General features: G+C 40.0%; 1 protein-coding gene across 3 annotated transcripts in view; it reads left to right on the forward strand.

Moving 5' to 3' along the window:
* The window catches only part of ARID5B (AT-rich interaction domain 5B), a 170,798-nt gene that overhangs the window by 10,932 nt on the left and 139,302 nt on the right, over positions 1 to 20,564 (forward strand). For all 3 annotated transcript variants that reach the window (XM_025202628.1, XM_006022361.3, XM_006022362.3), the window contains exon 3: positions 9,674 to 9,899. In XM_025202628.1, the coding sequence (XP_025058413.1) occupies positions 9,674 to 9,899 (226 nt within the window). The remainder of the gene's footprint in view (positions 1 to 9,673; positions 9,900 to 20,564) is intronic.

Below are 20,564 nucleotides of genomic sequence, written 5' to 3' on the forward strand. Positions count from 1 at the left end.
GACAATGGCTACAATAAATAAGTGTAAAGAAAAAGAAAAGGGTAGATGCCTTTTATAGTATAAAAACTGCTCAAGAACAAAATACTATAAAAATGTTCCTTATGCCTTTATCTACTAGTAAGGTCATTGGAGAAAGGAAGGTAGGAAGGTCTTGTGGTTGTGGTTATAGGCTATGACACAGGTGCTCAACCTTTAGCCCATGGGCCAAATCAAATCCATGGAGCTCCTCATGGCTCTAGTAGTTTGGCAGTGGGGAAGTGGTGGCAGCATTAATTGTCATGGCTTTCAGAGCCATGGCAATTAATGCTGCTGATGCTTCCCTGCCACCAAATTTCCAGACCTGTGCGGAGCCTTGAATGCCAGGTGATGCAGCCCCAAATTGGATCATGCTAGCATGTGGGATGCCCCAGGGCTGGATCTGGTGTGCAGGGCCAAGCCAGTATATGGGGTGGTTCTAAGCCTGCATCCAGTGTGTGGGCCTGGGACACAACTGGATTTGGTGTACAGGCTGGGCCAGTGTACCCAATCTAGGGTGGCCACCGGTGCATCCCTGAGTTCCGGACAGCCTGCAGGCCCTCTTGGCCAATCAGCAGCAAGGGGCACGGCTACCACCTCCCTGCCTTCCTCCCTCCCTGGCTGGCTCAGAACCTATGATTGACATGCATTTCCACCAGTTAACTGAAAAATAGGACTTTTTGCTGTTTGTTTCTGCTTCAGCAATGTTCTTGGTTCAGGAATGGACAGGTTACAAATGGTTTAAAAAAAGGATGGTCTGGTAAAAAGCAGGAGCAATAGCCACCCTAACCAGATCACTCCAGCAGACTGACCTCATGCATTGATCCTATGCTGGATCAACCCTGCCTGTGGGATCCAGCCCACAGACTGGTCCCACACCATTCATCTGGCCCACAGGGACAGAAGTTTGAACACCACTGGGCTGTAACACAAGGAAACCTGGGTTCAATTCCTGATTACACTTCAGACTTCATGTGTGACTTTTGGCAAGTAATTTAGTGTCATAGTGGGGAGGATGGTATTTCACTTGCTCATAGGAATACTGACCTGAAGTCCTCGGATGCTATGGCTTTATGGACAGTAAGCATTAGTAGCTCAAGAGGAACCTGCATGCACCCGATTTCTCACAGATTTCAGCTTGTTTTTATATGAACATGAACTTGATCCTTTAAGATACTTCCACTCCTTTCTCCCTTCCCTTGTGGAAATACAATGCAGCTCTCCGTACTAGCCAAGTGATTTAAGATGTGCACCAGATTCTAGGGGCAAGAACAACCATTTTGTGTAATTTGCATGAGGGTCATGTAGTATCACTTTTCATCCAAATCACAGAAAAATGAAAAATACATGGGGTGTAAAGAAAGAAGATAATAGAGCTCTTTATGTCTAAGTGAAATATACAGTTCTATTATCCATAGTGAATGTAGTCCATAATAGTCAAATTGTGTTTTGTGCTCCTGTGGGTGAATGTGTTTTCATCAACAATGTACGAGGTTGTAAAATATGCATCCCTAGCTATCTGCTGTGGTAAAGGTTTCAATAAAAAGACTGAAGATGTTTTCTAATGCAAATTAAACTGATCAGATAAATGAAATACAGTGTCTCCTATAATTGTCAGCAACCGTTTTTACAGTATGTCTCCTGTTTCTCTAGGCCACATATTTGATGTTAGTAGATTAGTAATTCAGTAGACAGCCAAGCAGGTGTTTAAATCACTCCTGACCTCCAGAATTCCTTAAATGACCCTTGGAAGCACTGAAGTGAAAATATTCTCAATTTTCCTAGTTATCAGCACCAATTGAGAATTTGTGGTGTTTTACGCCTCTTTAAAATCAAGATGTGCAGTTATCCCAAGCTGTCCTATAGCAACTGCATTCTAAGAGTTAATATTTCTTTTAAAAATAATTATTGGCTTTAAACTGATTAAGTACTGGACCTCTTTCTTTGAATATAAGCATTCCAACCATCTGCTGAGTCAGGCAATATAGGGTACTCTGCTTTCAAGTAGGCTGTAACAGTTGCTTAGACAACAGTGACATAATATTTAAGCATAATGGTTCTGAAAAAAGGTACTGTCCTTTTTCCCTGAATCTCTCTGAAAATGATAATCTGACATCTTTGGTTTAGTTAAAGTAGAATAGGAGGTGGACTATTAGAATCAATATCTTTTTCTAAACCCTCTGCCTTCTAATTGCCTAACTTGATAGTTGAAAAGATTTTACTTTACTCTGAGTCCTATAAATGTATTAAAATTATAGGTTGACTGCATACTAAATTTTAGTGGAACAGAAGAAAAGTGGCTGTTTTTGTAGGCAGTTATTCAAGATTTAGACACCTTTGTGGACAGGGTATACATTCCTAATGACTGGTCAACATGGTTAAAGGGGGCAGCTGAAAGAAACCTAATTCCAAAGAGATACTGAAATTGGTGCTTATGTCTTTCTACCACAAACCTGAGTTTTCTGTATCTGGAAAAAAAACCTGTAAATGTTCCTTTCATTAAAGACTTACCATGCAATAGAGACCTCATAAACATATCATTTCAGAGCATAGTTAATACGATATGAGTTGGATTTTTCTTCTAATACTGTATGCTACTTGGATGGTTTTTCATATTTATGTGGAGATGTAATTGTGGGTGACATAAATGGTATACAACAGATTTCTTTAATCTTCCGAAGGTTTGATAGTCATGTGTCGCTGTATACCTGGTTTTTATTAATTTAATATTCATGTTCTTTTATCATATTTTTAAAGACTTTCTCCATAAATAAAGGGTTATACAAATAAGTGAACAATAATTGATGTCCAGTAGTTAAGAGGGATTCACTGCATTAGTGACTCTGAAACGTGTGGGTTTTCTGAGGGAGCTACACCCCCAAGAGATTATTCGTTTGGCTATAACATCACAGAAGGAACTCTACTGTCATTATTTGTATTATGCTAACTAAACTGCCCTGAAGAAATAATTCAGTTTACCTTTCTTCCTTCCTCCAAAGATGCATGTTCTAGTTTAGTCTTTAATGTACTACTGTATCTAGCTCATTTGGGACACCTGTCAGAGTAAAAGGTGCTATGTCAAACAAGAGATTTTACACAATGAATACTGGGGTGCCTGACCCTGGGGGAGAGGGGTGTTTGTTTAGAAACCAAGATACTCCCGTCTGGTTGCATCAGGCTCTGGACAGGCTGTTGCCATGCAGCTGGATCAGGCCCTGGCTGGGCCATTGACACATGGCTGCATTGATTCTGCTGCATGGGAACAGAGCCCAATCCCTCTGTGTAGGGCTGGCCCAGCCACAGGATAATCCAGCCCCTGAGGCTTGGAAATATGGTTGCGGAGAAGTGGTGGCAGTGTTAATTGCTACCGCTCCCCTATTGCAAAAGTTCTGGACCCAGGAGGAGACCCACAGGCTAGATTACATAGCTCTGAAGTCTGGATCTGGCCTGTGGGCTGGGATTTGAGTACCCCTGATAAGGAAAAGGGGGTATGAATAAAATTAATTGTTATTGTTGTTGGTTTGTATTATACTAGTCTCTAGGAGGCCTACTCTAGGCAAGGAGCCTCCTCTGTTAGGTGCTGTAACCACAGAAAAATGCTTCCTGTCCTCGGGAGTTTACAATCTAATTGTCTGTATGAGTGGAACCCTGAGCTTGTTTGTAGTGCTACCAGAGCCCTTTAAGATCTCCCTCCCCCTCTATTTTTCAGTGCTTTTTTGGTATAAGGAGCCATCTTCTTGCAGTCAGCAGTACTTAAGTTCATTAGCTATATCAGACTCTAATTTGAATTATTTAGTAGTGGAACACATCAATAGTATGATGATGGAAAAACTAGGACTTAAGTACTTCTTCAGCAATCTCAAACAGGATAAATATTTCTTATTGTGTTAATTAAAGCTGTGGTTTCAGGTCATTTAGCACTTAGAACATCCAGTTCAGCTGTATTTGGGTGAAATCAGTGAAACCACTTTTACGGGTAGTTTACCATCATGAGTAAAGGTTGCAGCAGTTGACTCTTAGCTGATGCTGTCATTTCATGTGTATAGGTAATGACATGAATTTACAAGGAACCTAATCCAAAGCCTGTTGAAGTCAATGAACATTTACTTTACTGGCTTTGAATCAGGCTGAAAGCAAATGGGGTTAAGGAGAAACAATCAATAGCAAGAGGGTGCATGTCTAAATTATACATCTGTTTTGAAGAGAATGCTACCCCAAAACAGAAAGATATGCTTGGTTTCAGCATTAAAGCATGAAATGACTTTGCCATTAATTAGCAGAATAAATATTGTGATATTTATTGCTTGTTCATTGTCTAGCTTGCCAAATAAGCCCGACCTGAAGAAATGTCATGAAAATATACAGAAATATGTTTCTTATTTTCCTTTTTAAAAATTAAGTCAAATGTGAAAGCTAATTATCACAAGCAGCCCGACAAGGGAACTGAGATACTTGAATAGAAGTTTGGAACCTATGTAACTTAAGTACATAGAAAAAATGCAGGAAAGTCGAAGTCGAAACCAAAACTGGGCCCAGATCTCTATCTTTATATTTCAAAGATAAAGTAGTTGTTTGCACTTTTCTTCATTGAACAGCTTTCAAATGGTTACAAATAGGCTTTGAAGTTCACAGCAAACGTAAGCTGATGTGGGACATTCACACCTCTGAGGCACTATTGCATCAGCGTCTAGAGCTGTAGACTCAGAAACCCTGCCCTGATCATGAAGGACATCATTGCAAATTGGCATTTGTTTACATTGCTAAAATTCAAACCTGTAACTTGCTGCCACTGCAACTCTGCCAGGAGTGGAAGTTCTTGGGCAGGCAGGATTTGGGGATTTTTCAGCACCATGCTCCCTATCCCATCATTGCTCCACTGCACAGATAATATTTTTTTACTTTATTCTTTCTTGTCATGTAGACAAAGCCAAAGTGAAGGGCTTTAAACTTCCTAACATTTGAACTCATCTTTCATACACCTGAAGATTTAAATATTCCTCCTTAAAAGTTGCCAAAATACCTTCCATCTAACAGTGCGGCTCACCCCCTCCCCCCGAAATTATTTTTTCAAAATCTGTCCTTTTCCAAATAAAAATATTCTCAGTGCAGCTAATGAAATGCTGTAGCCACCAATATAAATGTTGTTTCCCTTGGTTTATATTAAATTAACTGCCTGGCAAACATAAATTCAACAACAAAAAGAAGACCTGAATTTCAATTGTGGGTTTATGAGCCCACACAAAGGACTTTATTCCCATTTCATACGTTGCCGGATTGTTTGGTAGCACCAAGCTCTGAAATGGTTTGGATTAGTAGAGGGACACATTCTGTCATTCTCAATTCTTCAAACACCCAGATGGAAATTTTACTTGAAGAACTCAAGAATATAAATCATAGTTCTTACCCATTTCATAATGCAAGAAGCCTCATTAGGCTGCTTCAGTGCATTGTTTCATTCCAGCATTCTGTCACCAGCAATGGCCATAATAATCTAGAGGTCCCTTTGCATAGCAGGGAAGGGATTAGCACAGGGGTGGGCAAAATGCGGCCTATGGGCTGGATACAGCCCACCAGGCCATTCTATCCGGCCCATGGGGCCCCTAAAAAATTTAGAAAATTGATATTTATCTGCCCCTGGCTGCCTGTCATGCAGCCCTCGATGGCTTGCCAAAACTCAGTAAGCGGCCCTCCACCCGAAATAATTGCCCGCCCCTGGATTAGCATTTTCAGAGGAGATGTACGCACAGACTAGTGTCCTGAATAGAGCAAGGGGGAAAAAGCTCTACAAGCCTTGGAAAATGCTGTTAAACCAATGTAACCTTTTGTCCCCTAAGAGTAAGTGCCATTTTGGTGGCACTGCAGGTAGAGAAGAGCCACTCAGTGACATCAGAAGATAGAGCTTCTAGCAGAAATTTCAGCAGGGCTGTCCTTTCCCTGCTAAGAGGAAGCGGGAAGCTGATGCAAGTGAATGGTGGTGGCTGATGGCAGTCTGGTTCCTGCAGCAGCCAGCAGGAAGGAAATGCTGACTGGCAGTAAAGACAAAATGTCCTTGTGGGGGCAGAGCCTTTTTCCCCTGATGAATCTCCAAGAGCTGAGTGGCTTGAAGGCTGGACCACTTGGTAGCCCTTAGGGAGCACTAGGAGGAAAACCCTGTCACATTTTTGAGATCTTGCACCTCATCCCTAGGTGATAGTCCTGCTTTATGGCATCCACCATTCTTGATTCAGGAAGCACTTAATTCCATACTTAAAGCATTTGGGTAGTCCTAGTGAAACCTGTGGAACTGTTAAAGGTAGTACTTTCCAAAACGTAAGGAAGATTCCTATCTTCTTTTAGTCATTTCAGTAACCTTAGGCACCTTTCTTTTTTGAGAAGTCCATCCTAGGTGCTTAAAGTGACACAAGTGTTTAAATATCTTCCTGAATCCATGCTGTGTGGATTATAGGTGACATTTTCAAGTGTTTGGTTTGGATCAAACCAAAGGTGACCAAAGGTGAGTTACTGTTAACTCTCAACAGAATGATACCAACACTGGGCATTTTGAAACTCACACACTAAGTCAGGGGTTGGCAGCATATGTCCTGTGGGTCAGATCCAGCTCACAGAGCCACTGGATCCGGTTAGCGGATCCAGAAGTTTCTGCATCTACCTTAACCTGTGCTGCGGCTGAGCAATTGGAAGCTGAGCCCAAACTTACCAGATAGCAGGGGACTGATCCAGGACTGGGCAGCTTTCAGGTATGCCTGCATTGCAGCCAGAATGCCAGGGGAGGAGAAGCAGCAGCAGTGTGGATGCGGTTTCTGGCTGCCCGACCCTGGTGAAGCTGTGCCTGTGCTGTACCTGGGAAGAAGGGGGCTGGGAAATGTGGCACCAGCACAGCTCCCAGGTCCCGGCATGAGTACAGGCAAAGCCGACACCACACAGCCTGCTCTGGACTGGAGCCAGGTTGTTCTGGCATGTAGTTTGAAAAAGTTACCAGCCCCTACCCTAAGTCATTACTTATAGACAAAGGAGAAATAATTATAGGCAAAATCAACCAAGTAGTTTAGAAGTCCCACTTACCTCCAAAGCTTGTTGTGTCATTTAAGTGCTTTGGACATTTCCATTCACTGCATTTAAGTGCAATTTGGTTTTTTTTTCTTCTCTTCACCCAGATTCGAAATCAGACCTGCTTTATTTCATTGGCTACCACAGTAATAGCTACTTTTTGTTATTGTTTATTTATATACTTTACTTATGAGTTAAACTGATTAAAAGAACCCTTCTGTGTTTACCTTTTGAATTGTTTAGGTGCCCCAAAAGTTTTTACAGCCCTAATACAGTGCTCATTTGCAAAGTACTAATATGATCACAGGATAATTTTTATTTTTTTTTTCCTGGCCATTCATATTACTGTAGTGATGGCCAATAGAAAGTACGTTGGTGATCTTAGCTGTTGCTGTGTGGTCTCTTTGCTACCACATAGAACTTTAAATGTGAAATTGTGATTTATGCTCTTCTGTGTTTCCTCATGGTTATATCTGCTATAATATTCTGCCTGCTTATCAAGCTTCCAATTAAATCCTGGCATGTCAAAAGGAGGCTTGCTGGTGAATCTGTAGCAAAACACATGAACTGTTTTTCAATCATTTTACTTGGGTTTATGATTCCTGTATATACCATATATGTGTTTAAAGGTTGTATTCTCAAAAACAAGTTTATTCATTGATGATATAATAGTGATTGTACTTTTCTTTTGGTTAATAAATTGTTTGCTTGGCTTACTTTGTACGACAGCCAAAGTTAGTCATACCAATTCTTGGAAAGGATATGAAGAAACCAGTAATTGAAATCATAATCATTTGATTATAAAAGCTATTTTAAAAATAACATTTGAACCAAAAACTTGTTTGATCTTAAAGTCAGATAACAGCTGCTAAATAAAATCTTCCTATTACTGAACTTTAGAAATTGTTATACATAATGATTGTATTCAGCATCCTAAACAGAAGACCCCATCCAGAAGCTAAGTCTGTCTTCATGCAGGCTGATTTTTTTTTTCACTCTGACATTTAATAACCACCATGTAATAGCTATAAAATGCATAGCAACTACAGATCTTTTATTTCCAGTGAATGGTGTAATGAAATTGGGTGAAGCCATCTATTAAAATTGTACTTTGTACTATGCAGCATTGTTTACAAAGTATTGACATTTGTCATAAACAGAAATTTAAATCATTGTCTTTACTGTTTGTTCAGTGGTAGCTTCTATTCAGCACAATGATAAAGAAGATTCCATTACAAAAAATTCCATTCCATTGTCTTACTTAATATATAAGCATGCCTTTTATTTTTAACCAAATATTTTTTATTGCACTAAATGCAATAGAAGGTGACTGCCTGTAAAGCAATTTTGTGTCATATATGAAAAAGTGAAATATCAGATATGCCTTTCACCAAAGCTGCCATAGATTTTGCATTGTGTGTAACTTAAAATAGTAAACCTACTTTTGTTTGCTGTTGAGCAGTATTTTATTTCCTGAGGAATGCACACAGCAAAAAAAACAAAACAAAGCAAAAACCAACCCCCTCTCCCCATCAGAATCAGGCATTTCTCTTTGTACACTAACTCCAAAGAATTTGTTTCCTTTTTTCAAATAGCTTTATTTATTTTGGAGAAAAATGATTGGTTTGTAAATTTACAGTGACTATAGCCGTGTTTTCACTAGAAATGTTTGGAGTGAAAGGTTCATTGTAAGTCAGTTCAAGTTAAAACATCAACTGTTTCAAATATTTAACTTAAAAATCTAGAGTTTATCTTGCTTTGCTAGGAGCTGTTTCATTATTCTTTTTTTCTGAAGCCTTCTTCAGCTCTGCTCCCATAGTCAGCTGTAAAACATTCTGCTTATTCATCACAACTGAGAAGAGTTGATTGTTTCCTGGAAGGACAGAAATTCAGCAATTAGAGATATTTAATTCAACTATATGTTCTGCAGGCTAAACTAAGTTTAAACTGTTTTCTTAGAACGTATTTTTAAGAGAAGAAAAAAATTACAGTTCTTTTCTGATCTTGAAAAAGGTTTTAATAAACAAGAATGTGCAAGTTTCTTTTGGTGGGAAACACATAACATTTATGTAGCGTTTCTTTTGGTATTACATCACAATTTTATTTAATTTTGAAGACAAAAGTTAAATTTAATATTTGTGTGTAATCCAAGGGAAAATATACCATAAACACAGGAATTTTCTGGTGAGTCAAAGCTCCAAGAATCTAAGATTTATTTGAGGACTAACTATAACTGTTAGTCATTAAGCCATGAATTTTTACATTTTCAACTAATTGCACCCTAAAAGCAAGCTTTCACCCATGCCATTGGGTACTACAGAAAGAATATGCTTTGACAATCTACATTTAAAATCCCTTTTAGGATTACTGCTTTAATGTTCTTGGACTTTTTTGTCACATGTATTTGCTCCAAGTAAACAACTAATAGTGACACTAAAATGGCATGCAAATTACATGAATTATCAGCTATTATGTATCACAGGAAAAATTAATCTGCCAACAGCAAGATAAACTTTTCCAATAACATGTCAAAGAGGCAGCATTACAAGTTTATCATTCATCATAGAGCCACACGTAATGCACTGTGTTCTTGTTTAACTACATTCTGCAGGATGAAGTTATTGCTGTTTCAGAGAAGGTAACTGTGAAACTTGAAGACTTGGCAAAATGGGCACAATCAGATTTCTCCAAATGGAAGTGTGGTTTCCGAGCTGACCCAGTCAAACCCACGGAACTAGGCAAGAATGGACAGAGGGAATCCTTGATGAGATACAGACAGTCCACACTCAATAGTGGCCTGAACTTCAAAGACATTCTGAAGGAAAAGGCTGATCTTGGTAAATATATTTTCCTTTTCTAAAACTGGTGTGCATACTTGCATATACCTGTCTTTCTAAGGACAATGAGCCCAATACTTCCATATTCATTGAGGCTAAATTAGCATAAACTCTGACACCACTTCTGTACCACAAGTTTACTGGGCCTGGCAGTGATGCCCTCAAGCCCACCATGCTACTGCAGGGAACAGTCAGTTTGTGGTATAGATACAACCAAAGCGTATGTCTACATTGCCAGCTGAAGTGCAGTGTAGAGATATGCAAACTAGCTTTGAATGACCTGATTTCGGTACTGGAAGCAATTTAGCTGCAGCAGCACAGAGCTTGGTATGGGCTAGTGTACCCTGCTTCTTGTCTCCTTTATGGCTGGCTCAGGTAACTCAATGCTGTATTGCAGTTTGTCATGTACATGCACCCTAACACTTAATGCCGTTAGGTTCCTGTCATGAAGTTGCTAACAAAGCTAATTGGCAAGGGCTTCCTGCAGAAGCTTTGTAGACATTGGGATCAAGCATCAGCTGTGCATCATATGAGATTGAGTCTGATTCCCCCTTTGTAGACTTGTAGAAGAAAGAGATGCCAGTAACTTATTACATCATACTGGTCATCTCCTTGGTGATGCATGACCATCGCCTATCACTATAGCTTGCCCAGTCTTTGTCTAGGATAGCATTACATGTTTGAAGTAATAAGGTTTCAACCATTTGCTTGGAGATTAGTTTACAGATTAATGCATTTTACTGTAGGTCTATACTAATACGTGGCCAACACTTTATAAAACCCAGTTTAATTAATATTACACCTTTATGCCATAGTTTGGTGTTGCCACCCAGTAGATCTGTTCCTCCTTGCTCACTTCCTTCCCAAAAATGGTGAGGTATGGGAACATATGTGGATAACTTTTCTGCTGTGTGGGAGTCTCCAATGCTATGGATGCCAGCAGATTTGCATCCTTCATTGCCATAAATACTCCCAGTCCTACAAGAGGGTCATTGTGCACCTACCTGAGGTTTCTTTGACTATCATTGAACTCTGTGGGTGGAGAGATCTGCCCACATACGGGTTTAAGGTGTAGGTGGGCACAGAACTTGGGTCTAATACTCCAACTTTATAGGATTTGTATAGGTACAACTTTCATTGTCTGTAATGGGACATGATCTTACACAAGGAGTGGAAGATGACGGGGCCAATTTCCATATATAACCCATGACAGCTTGATTAGGAGTCTAACATGCAGCCCAATGGAAAGTAAAATATATTTTGAAGTATAGTCTAATGATTTTGCTTAGATTGGTAAGTTTAAAGACTGAATGATTTCACGTTTAGCACATAATTGATAAAAGGTAAGAAATTAAACATTAAGTCTCATATTTTGTCAATTTCATAGGTAGAAGTTTCCTTATCAACATAAGATGTTGATAGAGGGCCATGTTCTTAGCTGTGTAAATGGCAGATATCCATTGAATTTATTTACATCACCTGAGGATCTGCCTTGTAGAATTCCTTTTGCATCTCAGCTTTCCTGTATAATGACATGTGAAAGGGGTTGTATGATGTGATATCTGAGATTAGCAGACCAGGGACCGGCCTTGATGACCCAGGAAGGCACTTGCAGCCCTATGTTCTTATGTAAATGATGAAAGGATTTTGTCCATCTTGTGTTACATCATCATATATATAGGATGGAAGTTTAAAGTGCAATTGTAAGTTGATCTTTTTGGTCTTACATCTACTCTAAGATTTACACAACTTTTATTGATTTTTTTTTCTTGTTGCAATTACACTATTTCTGGCATTTCACTGCTGTTCTCCATTTACAATACATTTCTTTGCATATGTTTGGTGTGTCAAAAGAATCTTAATGTTTTTGAAACAGAACTTTTGTGCTTTAATGTGTGTTTGTTTTGTTTTAAACAAACAAACAAAAATCCTTTGCGGTAAGTTATAAAACCAGTATTATTTACCCAGGAGCAAAAGAAAATTATCTTGAAACCTAGTATACAGAGTTCAGAGTTGAATGTCAAGCCTTTGAAAATAGAGTTTATACTGCAAATGCATACAGAATCTCAACTATAACAGTATAATTTTGATAACCCGTATTGCATTGCGTGTAGTTTTCTTTTAGTTTGTAAATCAGGCTGTGGCTCATGTCTGAATTAAATTTTGACTGTTGTCTGGTGGGGTTTTTTTAATGTTCTCATTGTGACTGGTTATGATTGGTATAAACCCAAGGGTACAAGGCGACATTTAGCTGGTTAACCTCGTTGCTTTAGAGAATAGGTCTAGCCTGCGAAAGGTAGTCAAGGAAACTTGCTACTGTTTGTTTTGTTTAAATCCAATATTCAAATTATTTTTGTCAGTGTTGTTGGAGCAAGAGATCAAATGAATTAAATGCCTTTTGCTTTCCTGGCCAGGAAATAACTTGAAGGAATTAAGTTTTTCTTGCTAAGGAAACAGCTATGTTTGGCAGTGCCCGGAAAGAAAACCATAGGCCATCTTCTCCCCCTATTTAGTTTGACTTGGATCAGGGTTTAATTGCCATTAATTGAAAGGGTGCTTTGATCTAAGCTGGCTTGCTAGCAATGTGTCTGTGACAGGGGGCAGTGTCAGAGCCATTAACAATGTTGGACTGCCCACCTGTCTAGGACCTGTCTAGGGCAGTCTGCCCTCCTGACTCTCCTGCCACGCCTTTGTTGTATTTAAATAGTTGCTTATAGGTGGGAGGCTGTCCATTTTATGCCCTGATGCCAAGGGCATAATACACGGTTCAGACCTCCATTTTACCGTGTCCCATGCCTCGCAGATGGCATCCAAAAGACCACTTCCAACTCCCCCGGCCTCATTGCTGGGCTGCACTTGACCACTGGCTCAAACTTGGCCTCAGGCATCCTTGGACATACCTTGGCCTGGCCTCTGGCCCAATTTGGCCTCAGGTGTCCATAGATGTGCCTGGGCCACATGCTTCCCTCACTGGGGCCTCTACTCTGGCCAGCCTACGTATAGTCCTTCAGGCTCCACAGACCCTACTCTACGCGGTCTCTGGCAGAGAATTTGCCCCCTCACTGGGGGCTTTTGGGCCCTACACCCCTTGGGTCTTAGGTGTCTGTTGACATACCTGGACCCCTAACTCAGCCAATGGCCCACTCATTCAGGTATCTGTCAACCTGCCTGGACCCTGCCTCAGGTCGCACTCAATGGATCTGGGCCATGTGCTTTTCTGTTGGGGTGTGTTCCCCTAGCCTTTCCCCTCCACAGGGTCACCCACAAGGCAGTGAGGGATGAGGCTTTCTTGCGCCCCATCCTTGCCTTTCACTAGGGAGACATAGATGTGGCATTTCCTAGGCACTGCCCAACCACAAGCAGCCACACCACACCATCCAACCACAGTAGTTTGTAGTTTTAGGTCATTCCCCAGGACCAGGAATCTCCTCCATCCTCATAGTTCCTACCCTTGACCTCCAGGTGTTCTGGTAGCAACAGGACTCCTGCTAGGTGATGTTCATCCTTCAGCTCCCCAGTTGCAACTGGCAGCCCTGCTCCTTGGGTCTGGTCTTATACCCTGGCTACCTAGCCCTACACCAGTCAGGCAGCCTTTTGACTGCCATGTGACTGCCTGATTGGGTCTGCTCCCACCTGCAGGCTGGTCTTCAGCCTGCTTAAGCCTTTAAAGTGGCAGGCACCAAAGGTGCCCTGCCATAGTGTCCTCTAAACTGACTTTGTCTCAGTTGTATATGACCACAATTAAATTTTGTTATGCAGATAAGTCCAGTTTTAAAGTGGGGTGATCTTGAGCTGTTGATCTGTCTGTGCCGTCTGCTCTGTTGTCAAAATGGCACATTTGCTGAACACTATATAGACATGTTCATTGGAACTCCTCTAACCTTCAGCATCACACCCATGCAACAAATTCAGCCCCACAGTACATACAGTGCTCAAAAATCTGCTAGCTTTAACTATGGCTATTAGTGTTCAAACATGATCTCTCAGACCACTAGGGACAGGGTCTTTTTTTCTTAAACCATGTTGTAAAGTTTTTTTTTATAGACAGCACAGGGTACACTGATTGTAAGTTTCATAGTTTAGTCCAAACTTTATGGGAAATATGTCATTGAATAATTCTGTGAAACAAATCCTGTCTCCATAAGTCTGCTAGCAACACCCATGTTTAACCGTGGATGTAGCTTAACAAATTTCTGAATCTTGTGTTGAGAAGTCCTAGATAAACCATTTGATTTCCTGGCACTGTTTGCCTTGGGGAAACATACATTTCCTTTATGGAGAAATCCTATAGGACTGAATAGAAAAATGATATAACTATCCTCCAGTGTATATTTGAACCATCCTGTTGAATTTAATAGAAAATTATACCTCTCCTAAGGAATTCCAGGAATGGCTCAAATAAACCATGCAGAAAGAATATCATTCAAATTCAATAGGCTTTTAGAGAAATTTCTAGAGAAACTGAGATATTTCTATAGAAGCACATTGTTGCATCAATATTAAATTATGTAGGACTTCTCCTTAAAGATCATATATAAAAAAAAAAAGATATTAAAATATTAAAATCTTATTTTTCTGAGGTGCAAGGTTTTCAGCATCGAAAATGATTTTTTCTATGTTTTGGGGCATTTATGTTATACATTCTGTCCCCATTTACAAATATGTCAGCATTGAATGCTAGTGGTTAATGTCTTCAGTCTATTTATAGCTTTCAGAATATTTCTTTCAAATGTTGATAAAAAAATAAAGAGTAACAACAATGCAGCATATAAAAATAGAGTTGTTAGGAATGTATTATTCATAATGAACATGAGAACCTGTTTTTCCAGAAGAATTGGTCTGATTAAATCATTCACTACAAGGGCCTCTAGTTATTTATTTTTGTCTTTAGAATTATTTAGGGGATTTTTCTCTGTAACAAATGAACTTGCATAACCATATTTGGTAAACCTGTTGGACATTGCTGAATGAAGAATTATTTCATTTTGCAAACATTTTAGCAACTATGTTGTGTAAACACTATCAGTTAAACATAGAAAAGTTGCATATTTGTATTCCTTGAGCTATAGTTAAAAAAAAAACCAAATTATTTTATATAACATTGCTTCTTACAGAGTTCCTTTAAGTGAAGTATGAAAGCTGCAGTGTAAGCTTTATTGGCCTATAAATATGTCATTATAGTTGGACTACATTTATATGCTTTGTATTGTTGTTTAAGCCAAGAAAATATGTCTCTACAGGTTGACTTTTTATTGAAACCCTTTGAGGCATACAACAGAATGTATTTTAGGCCAAGGTTATTAAAACAGCATTTTCATTTTTGCAGCAGACTCATTGTCAATTATGCTGCCACAAACTGTCTGTGGATAGGCAGTTATGAATGGCTTCATCTCTAAATGTGTCTTTAGAAAAATAAATAAAAGATAAAGGAGTCAGAGCTGAAACTGAGAGGAGAGATGAGGGGTGGGGATGACTGAATTTAGTGCTTGGGGGCTGCATTTCTTGGGGTTCACCCATTCTGTGGAACTGCCTGTGTTTAGTTAAGAAATGGCCTTCTTTCCCACCTCTTCTGCAGTTGCTATATTGAACACACAGAGTTTTCTTTGTGGAGGTGGGGACTGGGTGCTGAATCATGGGTGACTTGTCTGGCAGATAGTCTTCTTGGACCACCTGTTCAGTTACAATTGACTGATTTGACTCTCTTGAGCATTTCATGACAAAGCTTTGGCTTCTGGTGTTATACTTAATATTGCCACTGTTTTATACAAGGTTTATGTGTGGTTTGGGTGGCTATATTGTAAGCTGTCTTCATCCAGTGGAATTGCAATTAGAAAGTATCATCAAGTTCTGTTGGCTAAGATGTTTTCTACCACAACCTGGGCCTGTATTTTGGCTTATTAGCCTTGACCTCTGAATGCAGATTTGGAGAAACTGAAATTGATTTTCACTATTTTTAAGTAATATATTTAGAGGTTCACCGATACATCAGTCCAGTATTGGATCGGTACCAATATAAAGCAAATTGAATGTATCAGAAATTGGTCTGATGTGGCTGATAGTTTGGCCAATAAATGCCCATGCATGTGCGCAGCTGCAGCACAGCATGTAGGTGGCGAGGAGCACAGCCCAGCAGCTTGGAGAGCTGTATCCAGCTGGTAAGTCTGTTGTGGTCAAAGGGGAAGGGGGAGGGAAGGGGCATAGGGGGGGCAGATCAAGGCCCTCGTGGTAAGGGAGGGAGTGGGGCGCAGGGGCTGCCCAGCCAGGGTGGGGTGGAGCGTGGATGGAGTTGCAGCTCATCTAGGGGATGCGTGGTGGGGGGAGTGGCTCCTACCACCGTGTGAACCCCAGGAGGGTACAGGGGGCATATGCCCCGAGATCTGCGAAGCAGGGTAGGGGTACAGCTGTGGGCTGGGGCCTGGTGGGAGGCTGGGCCAGGCTATACATGGGCTGGGCAACAGCGACGATAGAAGGAGGGCTATGGGTGAGTGGGGGGCTGCAGCAAATCCAAATTTTGCCATAGCCCCTTCCATAGCTCCCTTCTCAGCACCGCTGCTACCGCTGCCCACCCTGAGCGCAACCCTGGCCCAACTCCCCTCCCCACCTCCCACATTGGTGCACCCCTAAATCTATTCTTGTATGTTCCTTGTACATAATGATGAGGAAGATTTTAACGTACTTGCTGCTCCTAGGAGCATCAGGTACTGCTGTAAATTAAACTTTTCTTTTAGTAACCATCATGTACTCATACATGTAGGATGAGGGTTAAAAGAGCATATTTTTTGTTTTTTCTTCTCTTTTGCTTTTCTATCAGTTCTTTAACAGTTTTGTCTTGTAAACACTTGGGCATTGACTTCAGTGGAGTTAAACTAGCATAACAGTGGAGTAACTCAGTGGGGATTGACCCTGCCTGCCTTTTCTTTACCCATCTCTTTGTTTGCAAAGGGATATTTTAGGAACTTGTGTTTTCAAGTAAATCCTTTTACTTATAGATCAATCAGGCCTCCACCATCCTGGCTATTATGAGCTGAGAGCTGATATCTCATTTGGTTATAGGGGCACCTAGATTTTCATTCTTGAGGACTCTCAAACTAACATGAATTCTCTTTGTTATCATTTATCATATTCGTTGAATTCAGAATCTTCTTGTTTAGCTCATCATGATAATTTTCTGACCAACTAATTATTACCCATTCAGTATATTGCTATTCCTCTGGATTTTTTGCTGCAATCCACAATTTTTTCTCTTTATTTGACTTTTGTGTTCCTGTCTCTGTAATTCTTATGACACCTTCTCAGTATTGGTAAGCCTTACCTGATAATCCCATTGCGTTATTTCCGTTTTCTACTCAGTGCCACCCGTGCCAAAGCGCACCTTATTTTACCTTCTTTTGTGGATCAAAGTGAGGTCTTGCTACTTAGGCAGCCCTATTGATATAGTCACTTTTCAGTGGATAAGGGTGATTATTACCATGGCTTGTCTAAGGTGCTCAGAGGAGCCCGAATACAGAAAGATGGCTCTTTGGGGAAAGAGCAGACCTTATTTGATGTCTTGTATTATGAATTTATAAAACATCTAGCATATGAAGCATCTAGCACATGCTGCTCTATAAATAACAATAGCTACAAACTAGAGTTCAGCATTTATGGATCAGTAAATGGAAATACTGAAGGTTAGGCCTTTTTTATTTAGTATGTTTTACTGCATTCCACATTAGGGATGCTAAGGCATGAAATGGTCTGATACCTTTTCCCAAGGCACATAAAAGATACAATTCTGAAAGACAGAGTGAACTCCTGTTGAAGTCAATATGAACTGAGGTAACATAGCTTTTGGGAGTCATGCAGATTGTCCAAACCTCCTCCCCTTCATTTATTTATTTATTCATGTACATAGTTAGTTAGTTATTCATTTATTCATTCAGTTATTTATTTGTTCTTGTCTGCTGAACCATAATGTCTTAATTTGTGTTTTTTTAACTCTGTACATTTTCCCCAGTCTTCATTTAGGATTGGCTGGTTATGGATGCCTTTTAAATGCTGAAAAGTGGTGTTGTGGTTAGGAATTATATGCCTTCAGTGTTCTACAATTCTTTCCTGCCTTTTTTTCCTAGATAACACTAGCAGTGTGTGGCTCTCCGTTGATTCTCTTCTCCTCCCCTCAGACTTCTTCACTTGCTCTGTCTGTCCAGCCACTGGTTTTCCTCTCTGAAACTTCTTCGGCAACAATCTGAGATTTGGGGAGATTGACAGGGTTTTATGGAGGCTATGTTTGGCCACCTGGCCATTTAATTCCCTGGGTCACTACCTTGTCCAAGGCATGTTTTGATGATTTAAGTGCTGTTAATTTCTTCCTTTCTCCAGGGACAGAATACTTCATAATGTTTGAAGCTTATGGTGGCAACAAAAGCATTTTAAAACACAGCCCTGGCTGGCTATGGAAGCCCTCCTTTCACCACTGGTTTGTGTTGAGTCTCTTCTACTTGTGGCCACAAATTTTTGGGAGAGGAGTTTTACCACAACACATTTGATGTCCTTTAGAGTTATTACAATCTGGTAGCTAATGTATCTAGATACCAAATGGCTTGGTGTTTTTGTCTTTTAATTTAATTGCCATGTCTTCGTCAGGAAATGTAAGCAGAAATCAAGACTACTGCTCATTAGGTAGACCCTAAGAGACAACAGATTTTCCTTTGTTGTTTCATGCAGCAACAGTAAGCTAATATTATCAAAACTGAGCTGATATCAGTTGCCATTTTGTCAGCATTTTTATATCAGTATGACAGTGCAATTTCTTGGTAGTATAGAGTACAGCTATTTGCATTTATGTCCATTCAAAACATTAGGGAAAATCAGTATTGCTAAATGGGAAATCACAAGGAGCCAAATTCTAGTCCTAGTGAAGTCAACGAGGCTGAATTTTGCTTGGAGGTCTGCTAAAGCTGAAGTTGCACCTGTTTGTACCAAGAGCGGACTTTTACCAAAAACTTCAATGGGAGCAGAGCTGGCCCAAAATCCTCACAAGAAATTACAAACTCTTCAAGTATTACAATATAATGCAGTATAAAAGCCAGGAGCTTTTATACAGTGACAGTGTCCCTGTAAAATACTTTGACAAGTTTTAGCTTGCTCTCTGTCTGTTTTTAGCACCAAGATTGACCTTGCCTGGGACTGTAATAACCTGCATACATCTGCTATCCAGAATTTTTCCCTTGTAGTCATTGTTGGATCTCACATGTAATTCTTACTGACCATGAGATTTTGTTCCAGTAACTGAAAACTTGTGCTTTCTGATGCAGAACTCGCATGGTCTGAATCTTATTTATCCAAATGTGTGCCTTTTCTTTTGATCTTCTAAGGGGTGCTTTTTCCTCTCCAGCCCTCTAGTTTCCCCTGCTGACATCTTTTTTTTGGGTCCCTCATGGATCAGATTTGGGACTTCTATTGTTTTGTGTTTCTGTGATTTTTTTTTTTTGACCAACCAGCATTGATTAGGGAAGTGAGCAAGCTTTCTATTCAAAAGTTACCTTTTACAACTGTCTTTTCTTATAGAGCCAAAGGCACTGTATCATTTCCATTCAGATAGCCAAATCTGAACATCTATATAAAGTATCAGTATTGTTGGGTGGATGTGCTAACATCCTTTTTTCATTTTGCCTGGCTATTTTCCTTTGTAGATATTCTGCTTTGTTAGGCTACATAACTTGGAATTGTGCGATCATCTTTGACTCCAAGCTCTCTGTTAATCAGGCTAATGAACTGTCTTAATACCAATTTATGAATCATTCTAGACTGTAACCTCTGCTGTCTTGCTAAGATGCAAAGGCTCATATGTACTCTGATGACATTGTGGCCACAGCATGTAATTCCTTTTCTGGAGGTAAGGAGAAGAGCCAGACACAGCTTATTCAGAACCTCACTTCTAAATTGCTCTTCAAAGCCAGGAGTTCAAAACAAATTACTCCCATGCCCAGAGAGATTGACTGTCCTTGGGTGAGGAAAGCAGATTGTTTTTAAATGTCTTTTTCTTACATGTCCGGTACTCGAAGGTTGGCTTATCATCAGGTGTTCTTGAACACCCTAGCCCAAACTCTACCTGCTCTGCTGCTGAAGAACTATTAATTGTTCTTTAAACTAGAAACACACAATTTGAATTAAATAATTTACTTGCTATTCTTCTCACCTTTATTTCCAGAGTAAACTCTGAGGGGTTCTAAGGCTAGTTACTTGCTATAGAGATATACAATCTGTAGGAAATAAAATCGTATCAGGTAATCAGATTTTGGAAATAAAGATAAATCCAACATGCACACCATCACTTCAGCACAAGATGTCATTACTCCTGCTGCGAAACGGATGCCTTTTACAGAGCTGGAACGACAAGTTACTAAAAGTTAACCCCCACCACACTTTTCCATACCCACACACCCATACACATATAACACGCACCATCATTTCTCATTTTAGGAGAAGACCAAGCAAGTTTCTTGTGTAAAAGTGGTCCAGTATTCAATCTTTTATGGACTGCATGGTCTTACCCCATTGATGCTTCTCCATATACCTTCCTTGTGTATGTACAGCTTGGGGAGTTAGCTTGCTAATACCTGCTCTTTCTCCTCACACCCTCCCTTTCCCATCAACTCTGGTTTGCCTAACATCTGCAGTGAG

The sequence above is a fragment of the Alligator sinensis genome, unplaced genomic scaffold, assembly GCF_000455745.1.
Source record: "Alligator sinensis unplaced genomic scaffold, ASM45574v1 scaffold674_1, whole genome shotgun sequence".
NCBI lineage: Eukaryota > Metazoa > Chordata > Crocodylia > Alligatoridae > Alligator > Alligator sinensis.